General features: G+C 38.1%; 1 protein-coding gene across 6 annotated transcripts in view; it reads left to right on the forward strand.

Moving 5' to 3' along the window:
* App (amyloid beta precursor protein) overlaps positions 1-15873 on the forward strand; it is a 236323-nt gene that overhangs the window by 177068 nt on the left and 43382 nt on the right. For all 6 annotated transcript variants that reach the window (XM_076868550.2, XM_076868552.2, XM_076868554.2 and 3 more), the window contains 2 exons: positions 1855-1983; positions 2858-2957. In XM_076868550.2, coding sequence (XP_076724665.1) covers positions 1855-1983; positions 2858-2957 — 229 coding nt within the window. The remainder of the gene's footprint in view (positions 1-1854; positions 1984-2857; positions 2958-15873) is intronic.

The raw sequence follows: 15873 nt of genomic DNA on the forward strand, positions 1-15873 counted from the left end.
TATGCTGGTCAGCTGCATCTGTGAGGACGGACAGGAATAGCATGGATAAAAGCAATTAGTGTAGCCCTTTCTGTCTCCAACCTTGAAAGCAGAATTACAATAGGACTAGAGGGATTTTTTTTTAAGCCTTGTTGGTTGAAAACAAGCAAGCAGCAAGGTTATGTAGTATCTTGATAGTACAATCCTGTATATACCATAGCCCACACAGTCCAAAATAGTCAGCCTTTAACTCTGATGTTTCAAGGATTTTTTAGTTAGCTTGTATAACCCTATCGTCATTCAAATATATATTTTATAAAAATAGCTTATCAATTATTTTTTTTTCTACATTTCTTCTGATATTTGAAAGGTCATTCTCCATTTGTAGATTCAACCATATTTCACAGTACATATGAGAATTGTAATGATATTCTGCCAAAAACTGTATTTCAATCTGTGATGTCTGTCTGTCTTGGAATTAAGGATAGTCACATTTCTTCTAGGAAAACAAGGAATAAATCAGGCAGATGAGCACAGATTTATTTTGTTCCTATTAAATGTGTGTATTTGTTTTCTTAAGTATAGGCACAAGGCCTCTGTGTCAGGCATGAACAGGCAAGTACAGAGCACTTTCTGGGTTGGCACTGATGGTTGGGGTTCCCAGTAGAGCAAAAGAGTGAGATCCCATCTGGCCCCATGGATCTCACATTGAAGAAGGCAGCCAGAAGCATAACAAATTTAACAGATCATACTAAATGCAACAGTGGAGATTTGCACAGTATTTCTTGTGGCAAAGAGAAAGGGCACCAAATTCTACCTGGGATGACAAGAAGAAGACCCAAGTTAACAGGGAAGGACAGGCACATCCCGTAGAATACGGGTAACAGAAGAAAAGCACCGTAGGCCACACACCATCTCTGGGAGTAAATTCAGTACCTTCCAGCTTTCCCAGATGCCCATGACACATCAGTTAATCATCACTAGTTTGCTCAAATGGCCCCAGTTCTATTCCTGCCATGAATTTTCACAGGTGATTTTTTTAATGAAGAAGAAATTTGTGTCTTAGAAAATCATTTTATAAAATCACAACATAGAATGCACATAGCAATGGAAGAATTGTTGAAGACAAAGGAACCTTTTGTTTTTAATTAGGATGAATGTTTTTATGTAAAACTGGAATAAGAATGAAATGGAATCAATTTACAAAAAAAAAATTGAAGCACTTAAGAAACTTAATTGTTGTTGAAAGAATTAGACTCTAATGGCTTAACAAGAACTTAATTAAATTTCAAAGTAAAATAACTACAGTTTAATAATGGTCTTTCTCTTGAAAAACTACAAGGTCTCTTAGAGCTTATCAGGTATTCCTTGGCTTACAAATGAGTAGTGGTTAGATTGCCTATTGTTTTTCGTACTTTGCTGATGCTGGGATGTGTGTGTGTGTGTGTGTGTGTGTGTGTGTGTGTGTGTGTGCAGCATTACCTCTATTCTTAGCACTGTGCAAATAGGAATGCATCTTATATATACCCCTGAATATTTGAGTGGGAAAAGAGAGGGACCTCACTGAAACCTGACACATCCAAAATCTGTTCTCCTTCTGTAGAAGAACAAGCACACTTGAAAAGAAAATGTTGATTAAGGAAGACAGTCATCATGTGTGTTAAAAATGCTAAGTGCTCTTATAGAAATGACAACTGGCCAAAGTAATTAATTACTCATTAATAATTACTCATTGATAAAGGACTGGGAGAAGTGTTGAGAAAGGAGAATTCCTTCATGGGATGAATTAGTGGGACCTCTGACCCAAAAGCCAGTGAAAGAAATAATATTTTGCACAAAGTTGAAAACATTTTTCTTATTTTTCCCCCCAAATAGCCTCGTCACGTGTTCACCATGCTGAAGAAGTACGTCCGTGCCGAGCAGAAAGACAGACAGCATACCCTAAAGCATTTCGAGCATGTGCGCATGGTGGATCCCAAGAAAGCTGCTCAGATCCGGTCCCAGGTAAGCCCTGCTCATGGGAATCATCTGTAGCTCTGACAGTCCGGAGTTCTGGTCTCTTGGGTGTGGCTGTAGAACCTTCAGGTATTCCTTATGGTCTATGATTCAATGGCAAGAGCTCTTTAAGGCCTGGTAAATTGTAAAAGTTAATCAGGGACGAGTATGTGGTTTGACATCTTGCAAATAATCAGGGATATAAAAATCTTAGGTATCCACTGCCACTGATACCATTTAACATGAACCATTTAAAACTGACCACTAAAATGAAAAAAATGAAACTAAAACCTGTCCTATTGGCTCAACTCAATCGTGGCAGACAGTCATAAACTTCATTGCAACTACAAGGTTTAGATTAAATGTGAGCTTGAATGAAGCCCCGTAATGTTTCATATTCCCTCCTTCCCAAGGACTTAAAATGGGGATCCATCTCTGGAAGTCTGACATTTTCTGTTTCCTTAAATGGAGTAATGTTAGACTATCTATATTTAGCACGAAATATCCAAACACACTGAAATGTTCTCATCTATTAGGAAATTGCAAAGAAATAAATTTAGGAAATCAGAAGCTATTTAGGAAGCCTCAGTCTTAGAAATCAGAGTTGGCATAGGTGGTCTTTTTAATTGACTCTTCCAAGCATACAAAATGCTGGTAAATTTAAAGATAAGTCTTCAAACTAAGCTAAAATGTTAGAGAACAAAAAAAAAAAAAAAAAAATGGGAGGAAAAAAAAAAGCAAAAATGCCCTTTTAGTTAAATATTCCAGCCACATTGCTTAGTTTTGTTTTGGAAGTTTGTTATCTGTCTGCAAGGCTTGATAAAGAAAATAACCATCCCCATCCCAGAGATTGTTCACCTGGTCTTGTCACTCTTCAATGCAGGTTATGACACACCTCCGCGTAATCTATGAGCGCATGAATCAGTCTCTGTCCCTGCTCTACAACGTACCTGCAGTAGCTGAGGAGATTCAGGATGAAGTTGGTAAGTGAGCTGTTCTTCTGATCCCATGCATGTAAACACCTCTTCCCCTGGAGAAGAAGTCAGGGAAGTGAGTTCTTCCATATCAGGAACCAGTGTTCGAGTACATGGAAGTTGAAAGAGCTGATTGCCTTTTACCACGAAGCTCTTAGAGTTCTTTCTCACTTTTGCAATTGCTGCACCACTTCTTAACTCTACACATGTGTGATATTGGAGAAATATAACTTAACCTCTGAGAGACTTGTGTAGCTATCAGCCACTTTTATTGAAGTATACTTGTCAGCAATTATTTTCTAATTTATTCAATCTTGTGACTATCTCCTAACTAAACTTTGCTGTTTTACAATTAAGGAAAAAAAAAAAAAAACTTCCTTTGTCACCCTAACATTATGAGTAACATAGCAGCCCCGTTTTACAAATGAAAATACTCTGACTTACAATCTAAGTAACTTACTTCTCAGGTTCCACGCATCTGAAGTAGCACAGCCAAAACACAAAATTGTGACATTCTGACCTTGAGGTTATTGTTATATTCAATAAATCACAACTCTCTTTGATGGGACAAAAATACCACAAGTGTTCTTTAAACCACATTGTTGTTTGGACGTAAAAGGTCATGGACTATTAAATTTACTTTGAAATAATGATACTATCAGGAGTTGGAAAAATAACAGAGAAGGTCCATGCATCTGTTACCCAGTTTCCTCAGGGATGACATCTTACATAACTATAGTTGGTATGTTATCAAACCCAGGAAGTTAGCATTGTGTGCCCACTGTCTTTTTTGTCCCTAGTTTTCCTGATAACACGTTTAGTATTTCATATGAATAAGTTCTCCCATTTCTGTTTTTTCTTGGAAAGGGAACAAAGTATATTGCATAACATGATGTTCCAAAAATCTCCAAAATGCCAGTATCTCACAAACACACAAGGGTGATAATTCTGGTGGTAAATCTTTCAAATGTATGTGTACTAGAGATTTGGTGCATAGATAACCAGCAAATAGGCAGTATGTTTCTGGCGTATCCTTCTCCAGAAAGAATCCTGTTCCTTGTTAACTGAGTTTGAAAAATAGGTACAGATTATCATCTGAAATTAGGACACCCATGTTTCTGTGGATGAATATGTTCACTACAGTAATTTCTACTGTGAAGTCCCTTCTCAAGATCACAGTTGGCTTACTTTTTATATTTTATTCCAATACTATTCTACTTTTTCTTTTCTAACTTACAACTGCCCTGTAAATGTTATTTGTATTACTGTCAAGTATTTGGTACATGTCAGGTCTGTTCAATACTACCTGTTAGTAGATGGATCAAATGCACTTAAGGCTACACGCTTGCAAAAGAGACCTTGTAATGGTCCTCTAAGTCTCTGTTCAGAAGGGGGAACTTAGCATTGAGCAAGATCTTACAAGCACGAGTCAATGGAGTTTTCAGTCTATCCCTTGAATTGAGAACACAAATTTCCAATTTATTTTTCCCTCTGTTAAGTTTCTTTAAGAAATGGATATTGTTTTTTGATAGACTTGTAGGACAGAAATCAGAAAGGAACTTTTAAAATACTATATATAAAATGTAAGAAATTCCTCTGCAAAGTTTTATAAGGAACAAATAATCAAATAAATTCATCACATTCTTAATGAACTGAAGCCAAAATCTTCTAGGTGCATATACTTCTACCGTATGATTGTCTCAAGCCTCTTTTCATGTGTGACTTCAATTGAAGGTGGTGTCGATGATAACAGACTAGAGAGGAATAAGCCATTGCAAAGATCTAGAAAGTGGATGACCTACTCCACTTGCACCTGTAATTATGTGTGGGTCTTTTAATTAAAATATTAGAACTTGCCATTCGACAACACACTACTGAACAACATGAGCCACCAATGAATCACATTTCCATGGAACAGATGGTGATTCAGATTCTGGAGTGTTGCAGAATGCCCAAGAATAGGGCAACCCAGTAAACTTCAAATCTCAGCGATAGGTAGAATCATGGAGGGTTTTTTCTTCTTTTCTTCAAAGAAAGAAAGAGGCCCTGCTATTAAATAGGATCAAGAATAAATTATTTTAAAAGTATTTGTTTCATTCTAAACCTACTGGTCACCAAATCCTGAAAGATAATATTCCCCCTCTCTCTTCCCTCCCTCTCCCCCCCTCTCTAATATTTAATTTGGAATCCTGTGTGCTTTCATTTGTAATGGCTATTTCCTATAGAAAGAGAAGCTTGCAGTAATGAACTTCCATTAATTAGACCTGTGCACCCTTTGAGCTTCTAATACCAAAGCTAAGAAAGAGAACTCTTTGGGGGAGAATAGCTTTTTTGAGTTGACCTCAGTTGACTCTGTCTTTCTTTATTTGAAGGAATATTTTAAAAGAATGCACTCTCAACTAGGATTTAGATGAAACAAGATTGAGGGGTAACTGTGCTGAGGGGTATTTGGGAGTTCCTAATCTTACTCACTACTTTTGGGGATGTTAATTCTCTGTCATACAAATTTTGGTGGGTTTTTGTTTGTTTGTTTGCATCCTTTCTAAATAGGATCTTCATTCATAGATTTCTTCTAGTTTACATCTTAAACTGTTTGTTACAGTCTCTAATTTCGTGCTTTGTCATCAGTCTAGTTGGTGTTTTCTGCCATTTCTCTCATAATCAAGCTTTAGATTTAGAGTCAATTCAGTACAAATAAGGAGAATACTAAAAATTTCAGAGCTGCTGGCAAAAGAACATGATATGAGAGTACCTCAATCGCATGCCTTTTGTATAGAAGTTTGTGCTTATAAACAGAGGCAATTAGGATGGTTATTGCAGTCAGTCAAGTAGAGAGACTTAACAGTACTTGAATTAACTAATGGCACCAGGTGCTTTCTGGACGAAGGGGCTTCTCTTGTCTGAGGAACTTCCAGGATCTGTTTCTGTAGTGACTAGGTCTATCTACTTCCGTGAATGATGCTCCCAGTTAGATTTCTTCTTTGGTGAAAATCAAAGGAAGAAAATTCCTATGCCAGAAAGAGAGAAGGCTATGGTTGGAGGTGGGAATTGGAATCAAATTTGTGAGAATAAATAAATAAATCATGACTAGAGCACATGGTTAATATCATGCTCGTGAATTCTGGCCCCAGCCTCTTTTCAACCCATTGTGCTTCACTGAGTTATCATTGTGCTAATCCTACTTTCCTGATAACTCCAGTAAATCCCAGGTCCATAGTTCTAGCAACAAATAGCCTGTCTTCTGAGTCCAAGTGCCACCTTCCTGGCCATCAGAAGCTCACGTGCCTTCACAACTCCAGTCCGTGTGCATAGGAGAGAACTCAATATGACTTGCTTACACCCTCCGTTGTTGTGGGTTCTCCCCATTTGGCCTAACATTATCCACGAAGGCTTCCTCTCTCTCGCCCATGGTTTCTACAACCCCGAGTCCTCTCTCTTTTACCTAAGATCCCTGCAGTTTCACATGAAATCCTTACTCTAAACACCCACTACCTTAGATCAGTTCCTGTCCTCATCATTTTCATGGACTCCAGCCGGTCACACTGCCCCTGCTCTGGGCCCCTTCCCATGCAAATTCTTCCTCTTCAGCCAGATTCCCTGCTGAAATAGAAATGACTGCTTCACATGAAGCTTCCTTGATTAAAAAAGTTGCATTTTTCAAGATTCAACTGAAACGTTTATGCTCCTGTAAACACTTATGAAATTTGCACAGGAATGAAAGGGAAAATGCTGGCATTTGATGATAGCCAGATAGTGAACTAGTAAGTGTCTGGGGTGTCAGTGACCCAGGTTCTTGATGAAAGTTCACCATGAAGGACCATCATGTTTAGATTTAGGGAAAGAGTCAGGACTGACAGCCATTCTACACCCCTCTCACAGAGCCAAGCCTGCTGGCACTGGGCTGTGTCCCCCTGAAGCAGGGCTTTCTTGCACATCACATAGACGTAACACATGGACACATGACAACCCTGGGGAATTCAGTGATCATATCCTGTTTGCAGTTGAAGAAGCGGAACCCCAGAGGGGCCACTAACTTGTCCACACCAGTAGTACAGGATGAAAGTGGGACTGAGAGGCTGGGGGCTCTCAGAATCTCAAATTCACATTCTCTCTGCTACCTGTTGTTGCCTCCGAGGTTGAATTTATAACCTCAGTGTCCAGAGCACTGGGTAACCACCTCTATTGCTGTACTGTATTCTATGCTGGTTTCTTTTCTTTTTTTTTTCTTTTTAATTATTTTATTTTATTTATTCTGATTTGTTATATATGACAGCAAAATGCAATTCCATTCATACTACACAAATAGAGCACAACTTTTTATGTCTCTGGTTGTACACAGTCATAACCCACTTGAATCTAATGTATGAAATATGATATGTCAAGAGCTTTGTAATGTTTTGAACAACCAATAAAAAAAATGATAAAAAAAAGAAAGAAAGAAAACACAAACGGTGTGACTCTACTGTGACTCTATGCTGGTTTCTATTTCCACCTGGGAGTCCTCCATTCCGGGAGCTCTTGTGGGCCATCCATGCCTTGGTCACCTGCCTCAGGATTCAACAGGGATCCTGGTACTTTATAGGTGTTAATAATTGTAGCCATAAGCGTGAAGCAAAGCCCCAGGCTGCAAGGTCTGTGCTCCTCCTTCCTTAGCACCCAGCGTAAGTCTTGAACAAAACAAATCTCTGCTCAGCCACTGTGTTCTCCAGAGCTGTGGTAATTGATCAAGCCAACAGCATGCATGCAGTTGGCAGAGATATCAGAGAATAAAGCAGAGTTCCAAGGACTGTTATTAATAACATTCCACAACATGGTCCTATGTTGTACTATGACTCTGTGCTATTTGGTCATCTCCCCAGTTCCCATACCTTATAACTCAATTATTAATTACGTTGTCTGATTTGACTGCCCTGTGAATTTTCAAACTGCTCTATTTGTTTTTTTTCATAAAGTGGTTAAACTTTTATTATTTGAATTTTTTGTTAATTTTGTTTGAATTATCATCTGTAGGTTTCCAGGCCCCTTTTTTTACTTGATGTTTTCCTTTTTTAAAAAAAGAAGAAATGATTATTTGCATAAAAATTATGAAGCTTTCCTGCTAAGAAAGGCTGTAGGCACTGTTTATAGAGGGGAGAAATTCCCTCATGTATTTTAAATAGTTGTTCAGGACTTTATTTTTTCATTCAACAAATGATAAAATCATTATTTTAATGAAAACATGGCCCCCGCTAATGCCCATATTCTGCTTGAATCATATTTAACCCTTCAAAAAGACAGAAAAATGCCTTCCTCTGTACTCTTGTTCAGCTCAATCTTTGTGTTGTTTAAAAATGACTGGATTTTTTCACCCTTTGTAATCTTCCTTACATCGTTGTGAAATGGGTTCTGTTCTTCTCTTTTTGTTGGCACTGATGTGGTTTATCAAAGTGCTTCATTTTGCAGCTACCTCAAGGCTAAAAATATTGTAGCTCTCAATTCAGAGACGGCTGTTTTACAGAATGCTATAATGACCAATTTATGAGATAGGCAGTAGGAAGGAAAGGGGAAGGAAGACATAATTGTTTCATACCCTGGTTTTATTTTTTTCTCTTAGCATTCAAAATTAATAAAAACATGAATTATTATAAGCCAGATGCAGAAAGGCTCTCCGGCTAAACAAATCCATAGTTAATGGGGTTGGTATTGAGAGATGTGGCAGGGAATCAAGAAACTCTCTCCAATGAGATATGCTTATTTTTTATTACAGTTTTACTGTGGCCTCTTGATAAAATTTTCCACTCTTCAGGAAAAATGCAGCATGCTTATTTCAAAAACAGTGTGTCCATTCTCTTCCTTAATAAACCTTTCTATTTGGGGGTCTAATGAATCTAAACTAGACTAGGCTTAACACAGAATAGTTACAGGACTTCCCAGTCCAAGAAAATAGAACATTTAAATTCTATTGATAATTGTAAGTTTCCTAATGTGTAATTGTTAGTCAATAAAGAACCTATGAAGAAACCAGTCATGGTGGCACACACCTGTAATCCCAGCAATTTGGTAGGCTGAGGAAAGACGATTGCAAGTTCAAAGCCAGCCTCAGCAATCTAGTGAGACCCTCCGCAACTTAGCCAGACCCTGTCTCAAAATAAAAATAAAAATGGCTGGAGATGTGGCTGAGTGGTTAAGCATCCCTGGGTTCAATCCCTAGTAACAACAACAACAAAAATCAAGAAATGAATTTCTTGAAGTCGTAAAGTAAGAGAGGTATTGACTTAATTCTATTATTGTTTTTGTTTTTTGTTTGATATGGGGGAGGGACCCAGGGGTGCTGCTCTACTATTGAGCTGCATACCCAGCTCTTTTTATTTTGAGACAGTCTCACTAAATTGCTGAGGCTGATCTCCAACTGTGTTCCTCTTGCTTCAGCCTCCCCGGTTGCTGGGATTAAAGGTGTGTGCCACCCCACTGGCTGATTTATTCTGTTCTCATTCTTTGTTTTTCATAACAGGTGACTTCTAAATATATGTAGATTTTACAGCTGACTTAGCATTTGGAAATCACATTTATTTGTATCAAAGCAACCACAGGTATGTTTCCTGATTAGTTTTATTATAGTCTCAGAGCCTTTGTTGTATTTTCCCCAGTATCATTAGCTGAATAGCAGTACCTGGCTCTGAGCAAGCTAGTTACTCCTCCAAGGTAGAACCACTCATTTTATAAATGAAAATACATGTCAAGTGAATGAACCTACATCTGAAGCATTTCAGTCTTTGAAATGGGAAGATATGGGGGTGGGGTTGTAGCTCAGTGGTAGTAGCACTTAGTTCTCTCTGCCTATTTTAGATACAATATTATATAAGAGCACTCTTTTTTTCTAACTTAGGAATTTTAATATGGCATCTATAAATATAGCATATATGTTTAAAAGTTGACAAGCAACATGTCAATTTTCTTAAATAATTTTTATAGTTTTCCATTCTGGCAAAAATACTCTTAAAGAACAAGTCAGTGCTAAAGCTGGAGACATGGCTCAGTGGTAGAGTGCTTGGCTAGCATGAATAAGGCCTTGGGTTCAATCCTGAGTACCAAAACAAAGAAGAAATAAAGGAAGGAAGAAGGAGACAATCCTTTTTAGCAAAACTTAAAAGGAGTACACTTTCTGGAAAGAAAGAATGTCAAAAAGATTGTCTTTTAAAAAAGCACTGTCTCTGCCATCTACCATTCTACTAGACAAATTACTGACTTAATATACATTATTCAGTCTAGCATATTGATCTTGTTAATTGTGCTCCAAATGACATTGGCAGTTATTAAATGAATTAAACACCAACAGTGTTTTTCCTCCTCATGACATTTTGGTGGCTCGCTATGCGTCCTTTTGTTCCATCCAAATAAGTGATGACCATTCAGATTCTTTGCCCCTTTATTAATTGGGTTGTTTGCCTTCTTATTGTTGAGCTGCAAGAGTTCTTTATGTATTTTAGATACTAAACTCTTATCAAATACAGTTTTCAAATATTTTACCCATTCTGTAGGTTATCTTTTCTCTTTCTTAGTGGTATCCTTTTGACATGTAAATTTTTAAAATTTTTATGAAGTTAAGTTGATCAACTCTTTGTTTTGTTGCTATTGCTTCGGAATTATATAGAAGAAACCATTGCTTGATCTAAGGTCACAGAAATCCAGGCCTCTATTTCCTCCTAACAGTTGTATAGTTTTAGCTATTCCAGTTAAGCCTTTGATTCATTTGGAGTTAATTTCTGTATATGGTGTGAGGTGTGGGGTCCAGCTTTATTCTTTTTCATCTGGATGTCCGTGTCCCAAAACTATTTGTTGAAAAAGTCTATTCTTTCCCCATCGAATGAAGTTTGCGCTTTTGGCCAGATTCATTCATCCATAGGTTTCCTTACTTTCAAATCTATTCTTTTGATCTATGTGCCTATTCTTATTGTATTACCCTGTTATTTTGGTTACTGTAGCTTTGTAGTAAGTTTTGAAATCAGCAAATATGAGTCCACTACATTTGCCACCTTCCTTTTTCAAGATTACTTTGACAAACAAGGGCATCTGGAACTTCTGTCTGAATTTTAAGGTATTTTTTCTCCTCGCGTTGAGGAAAGTTAGGGATTACACTGGATCTGTAAATTAATTTGGGGAATATTGCTATTATAATTATTAATGAAGTCTAAACAGCACTGCAACTACCAGAACAGATATTCACTAGGATATCATTCTACTCTGGGCCCCCCATTCAGTAGGGTGAATATTTGGAAATAGCAGGAGAATTGACATAGTACACTGTCATCTTTTACTCCAAGTTTTAGTGAGATTCCAGAGAATCTCCTTGTGAACTTCTTTTTAAACTGTGAGGACTGTGGCACCTCAATAGTTTTTGTCTATTTTGTTCCAATCCCTTATGTGCGTGCATGTGTGTGTGTGTGTGTGTGTGTGTGTGTGTGAGAGAGAGAGAGAGAGAGAGAGAGAGAGAGAGAGAGACTCTACCAGGTGGACAAAGCCAGAGGCAGGGTCTCCCACACCCACTTCTGCTGATCTCGTGATGATACAGTGCCATTCTAAAGTTATTTTCTCAACTCACCAACTCTTAATGTATGGCCCTGTAATTTGAAACAAAATCAAATTAGAAACCATAGCAAAAATGACTGGGGAGGGAAGTCAGACCACGGTAGTAGCTGCATCCTGGCATGGAACCCTACAGCAGATGTGTCCTGATTTTTTGTAGAGTCTTGGGAACAACCAATGATTTTGGATGGTAGCGAGGGCTGGTTATTCTATTTTTCACAAGCAGCTGCCTTCAAGGTTCATTAAAAAAAGAGAGAGAGAGAGAGAGAAGAGTAGTGATGTTTACCCCCTGAATGTGGAGATGAATCCAAATTGAGATCAATTTTGAAATATGTTTCCACAAAGACTTAACTGGGAATGAGATGAATTTGTTTTCATGTGAAACAAAATTTGGAAGGAATGTTAATTTGCCTCTTGCTGTTAAGCTTAGAAATAGATTTTGCAATGGATTCTCCGAGTTAGCCCCATTATTCTTTGTAACAGTTCTTCTGTCACATACATTATAGGCTGCCTTAGAAAGTAAACCATAGAAGGTAAGGTGTAACATCTCATAAAAATCATAGATCAATATATTTGCCTATTCCAAATTATTATTCCTTGAGACGTGGCCCAAGAAATGTTGACTTGGTATGCATTAAAAAAAAAAAAACTATTCATAGAGCCTTTTGGGTTTGGAGCATGAAACAAGTGGTCTGAGGGTCAAAGCTAGGCAGTTGACAGGTGCATTGACCTAAGACAGTAGATTTTAAATGGCCTATTTAATCTGTTTACCCAAATTATTATTCTTGTACATGTACTCATAAAAGCATGAGTTAAATCTTATTTCTTTGAAACAGCAATTGCAAGCTGCCTGTATTGTCTCATACTTGCCTCTACTTTTGGTTTGGGTGGCATTTGGATGAATCTGTTTGTCCTGTCCTTGAGAGCAGCTATCCAGTGGTATGTCTGTGCCTTTACCTTCTTTATAGCATGGACCTTGTTGTCCTCAGGCCAGTGCAGAGCAGAAACAAGCTTCTGGAAGGAAAGAGGGGAAGCTGCAGGTTTCATACCCTCAGAAGCAATAGTCAGAGCCAACCCGGCCTTGAAAACAGCTAAGTTTTTCTCTTCTAGAATCTGTAACAGTGAAGTGAAGCTCTGAGGCTATAGCAAGTGCCTTTTGAAGTTTTGCCAAGTTACAGAGGAACTTTCTGGGGCATGAGGGGTAGAGAGCGGTAAATGTAAGGAACGTGACATATTAATATGGTTATACTTATTAGCAATGCTCACTGTTTTATTTAGGAAACTCTAAAAGCAAACCAAATTTCATATTCTGAGAACTATGAGGTTTTTTTTGGCGGAGGTGAGGTAGGGAGTATTTGCTGTTTGGAATTGTGAATGAGGTAATGTTTTTTAAAGTTCTCCCTTCATTTTATTGATGAGTATTGAGTCTTGAAAAGAATTAAATTTGGTTTCCTCTCAAGTTGTAGTTAGTATCTTTGGCAGGAAAGTTGCCACATATACTTGTTACAGTGTGACATACACTGAAAGAAAAATGCTAGGAAAAAAAAAAAAAGAAAAGAAAAATTCCAGGTATCTACCTGGGCATGAAAACATTAATTATTTGTAATGTAACTTTTTTTGGGTGGGGGGGAAGTACTGGGGATTGAACCCAGGGCCTCATCCCCAGTCCCCAATGTGACTTTTCTTAAAACAGAACTTTTTTTATTCCTCATGACAAATGACATGTGTTTCTTGCTACTTGTAAGTTTCCAAAGATACTAATTAATAGTTCTACAGAATTTCTATATGTGAACTTTAATTTTAATAGTTATAATAAAGTATTTGAGACAGGAGGATCACAAGTTCAAGGCCAGCCTCAGCAACTAAGTGAGGTCCTAGGCAATTTAGTGAGACTGTGTCTCAAAATAAAATATGAAAAGAGTTGGGAATGTAGCTCAGTGACAGAAGCATCCCTGGATTCAATCCTTAGCACCAAAAAAAAAAAAAAAAAAAAAAAAAAAAAAGGAGAGGTGGTAGGGGAAGAAGAAGAAGAGGAGGAGGAGGAGGAGGAAGAATAATCAAAAGTATATACACAGTGCCTCCATTGGCTTTAGACTATAAAATCAGAATGACAAGAAGGTTAGAATGTTCCCTCTTAGGGAAGACATGCAAATGTGTGACATTTTCCACATCTCTCAATTCTATCTCTATGAACCACTAGAGTAGTGAATTCATAGAACAGAGAGTAGAATGGTAGTTGCCAGGGGCTGGGAAGAGGAGGGAATATAGAATTGTTGCCTCATGGTTATGTAATTTTCGTTTCAGAAGAAAGAAAATTTCAGTTGGGAAGATAGATGGTGGAGGGACTGCATAGCAGTGTCATGTCCATGCCTTTGAGTTGAACACTTAGTGGTTAAAATAGAAGCTGATGGTGTACCTTGGTGGTAGAGCATGTGTTTAGCATAGGCAAGTCCCTACATTGGGTCCTCAGAACCAAATAGATAAATAAATAAACAATAAAGTTAAAATAGTGAAATTTATTTTATGAACATTTTACCATGATACACAATGTGTGTGTATGTGTGTGTGTGTGTGTGTGTGTGTGTTCATATTATTTGCCCTTGTGAATAGCAAGAAGATTGAAAAATTAGTCAAGGATATAAGATCTTCAATAAATATTTATTAAGTACCTCCCATGTTACAGATTCTGTGCTAAGCTCCAGATACGTCACAGCTATAGGGCACAATCTTTCTTAGAGAGCTTAAGGTAGTTTAGAATTTGCCTGGAAAGACTTCAGATAAACAGTTGAGAAAGAGGCTGCCCCATTAGATCAGGGGGTGTTGACTGCTGGATCTGGTGGCATTAAGTCTGAAGAGGGAATCTTAGTTTTCCACTAGTTCAGCCATCGTCACTTCGTAGCTCAGTGAAATGACTAAGGTCAGACATCTGGTTAATAAGACCAGAGATTGAATATGTTCTAGTGTCTCTGTATCTAAAGGTATTTGCTTACTTCTTGTGCCAAGTTAAACAAAACTGGGCTTCAGGAACTATACGTATTTAGTTTCTGCAACTTTTCATTGAAAATGTCACGGGTGGAAGAAATGTGCCTCTTTTAGCACTGGTGATGCTGCTCAAGCTCAGGACTTAATACCTTGGATATGCATGTCAAGGTGTTTGAGAAGGACATAAATATCAGTTACTGCTATGTTTTGCAGGATTCTGTGTTATATTAATATTCTTTATTGCCAAAACATGATAACAAACATTCCTTCTTCCATGTGTATAGTGCAGGATAAGTAGGTTTTTTTAGTCAGCTTTTTTGCTGCTGTGACCAAAAAGACCTGAAAAGAACTATTAGAGGAGGAAAAGTTTATTTGGGGGCTCAGGGTTTCAGAAGTCCTCGTCCACAGATGTCTGGCTCCATTCCATGGGGCTTGGGGCGAGGCAGAACATCATGGTGGAAGAGTGCGTCAGAGAGAAGCTGCTCGGGTCATCACACCAGGAAGCACACAGAGAGACTTCCCTCACCACAGACAAAATACATGTCCCAAAAGGCATGCTCTCGGCCACCCACCCCCTCCAGCCACACTGTACCTAACTTCAGTTAATCCCTACCAGGGGATTAATGTACTGATCCAGTTAAGGCTCTCATAACCCAATCATTTCACCTCTGAACCCTCTTGCCTTGTCTCACGCATGAGTTTTTGGGAACACCCAATGTCTAAACCATAAAGACAAGCCAAACATTCTGTGAAGAAATGGGACAACAACCCTCTGCCAGAACTTCATCATTTGCAAGGGATCAGGCATAAAGGATTTAGCTATGAATATTTGTGACGTGAATCCATTGGCAGATGGCAGGTTGGTGGCATGATGCTGCCAGCCATTAACTCACGATGAGGTTGTCTCTCAAGCCAACCCAGGGAATATTCTCATGGTTGTGGACACACAGTTTATTCGCTGCCACTCAATGTATTTAGAAAAGGGAATAGAAGAGAGAGTAAAAATAATTCAGTGAAAGACTTTGTGTACATTTTTCTAAGTTTATATTATTACCCTCGTCTTCTTTTTGATCACGCACAGACTTTGCCCTTTTATAACCCCCTCAAATCTCACTTGATTCTGAAAATAACCATGGACAGGTAAAGCACCTAGTTTTGCTCTTTATTCTTCTTCATGAATCTGATTTCCCAAGTAAGCTAATGTCATATCCATGGCCTTGGATGCATTTATTTATGCTCTCCCATGTGCCTGAAATGTCCATCCCCAGTCTCGACCCATGAGATTTTACTTCATCTTTCAAAACCCTAACTTTCTTGTCACCACCCACTTTACTTGTATTTAGGATTTTTTTGGTGCTGGAGATCAGAGCCTCATACATGC

This window comes from Callospermophilus lateralis, chromosome 10 (genome assembly GCF_048772815.1).
Source record: "Callospermophilus lateralis isolate mCalLat2 chromosome 10, mCalLat2.hap1, whole genome shotgun sequence".
Lineage (NCBI taxonomy): Eukaryota > Metazoa > Chordata > Mammalia > Rodentia > Sciuridae > Callospermophilus > Callospermophilus lateralis.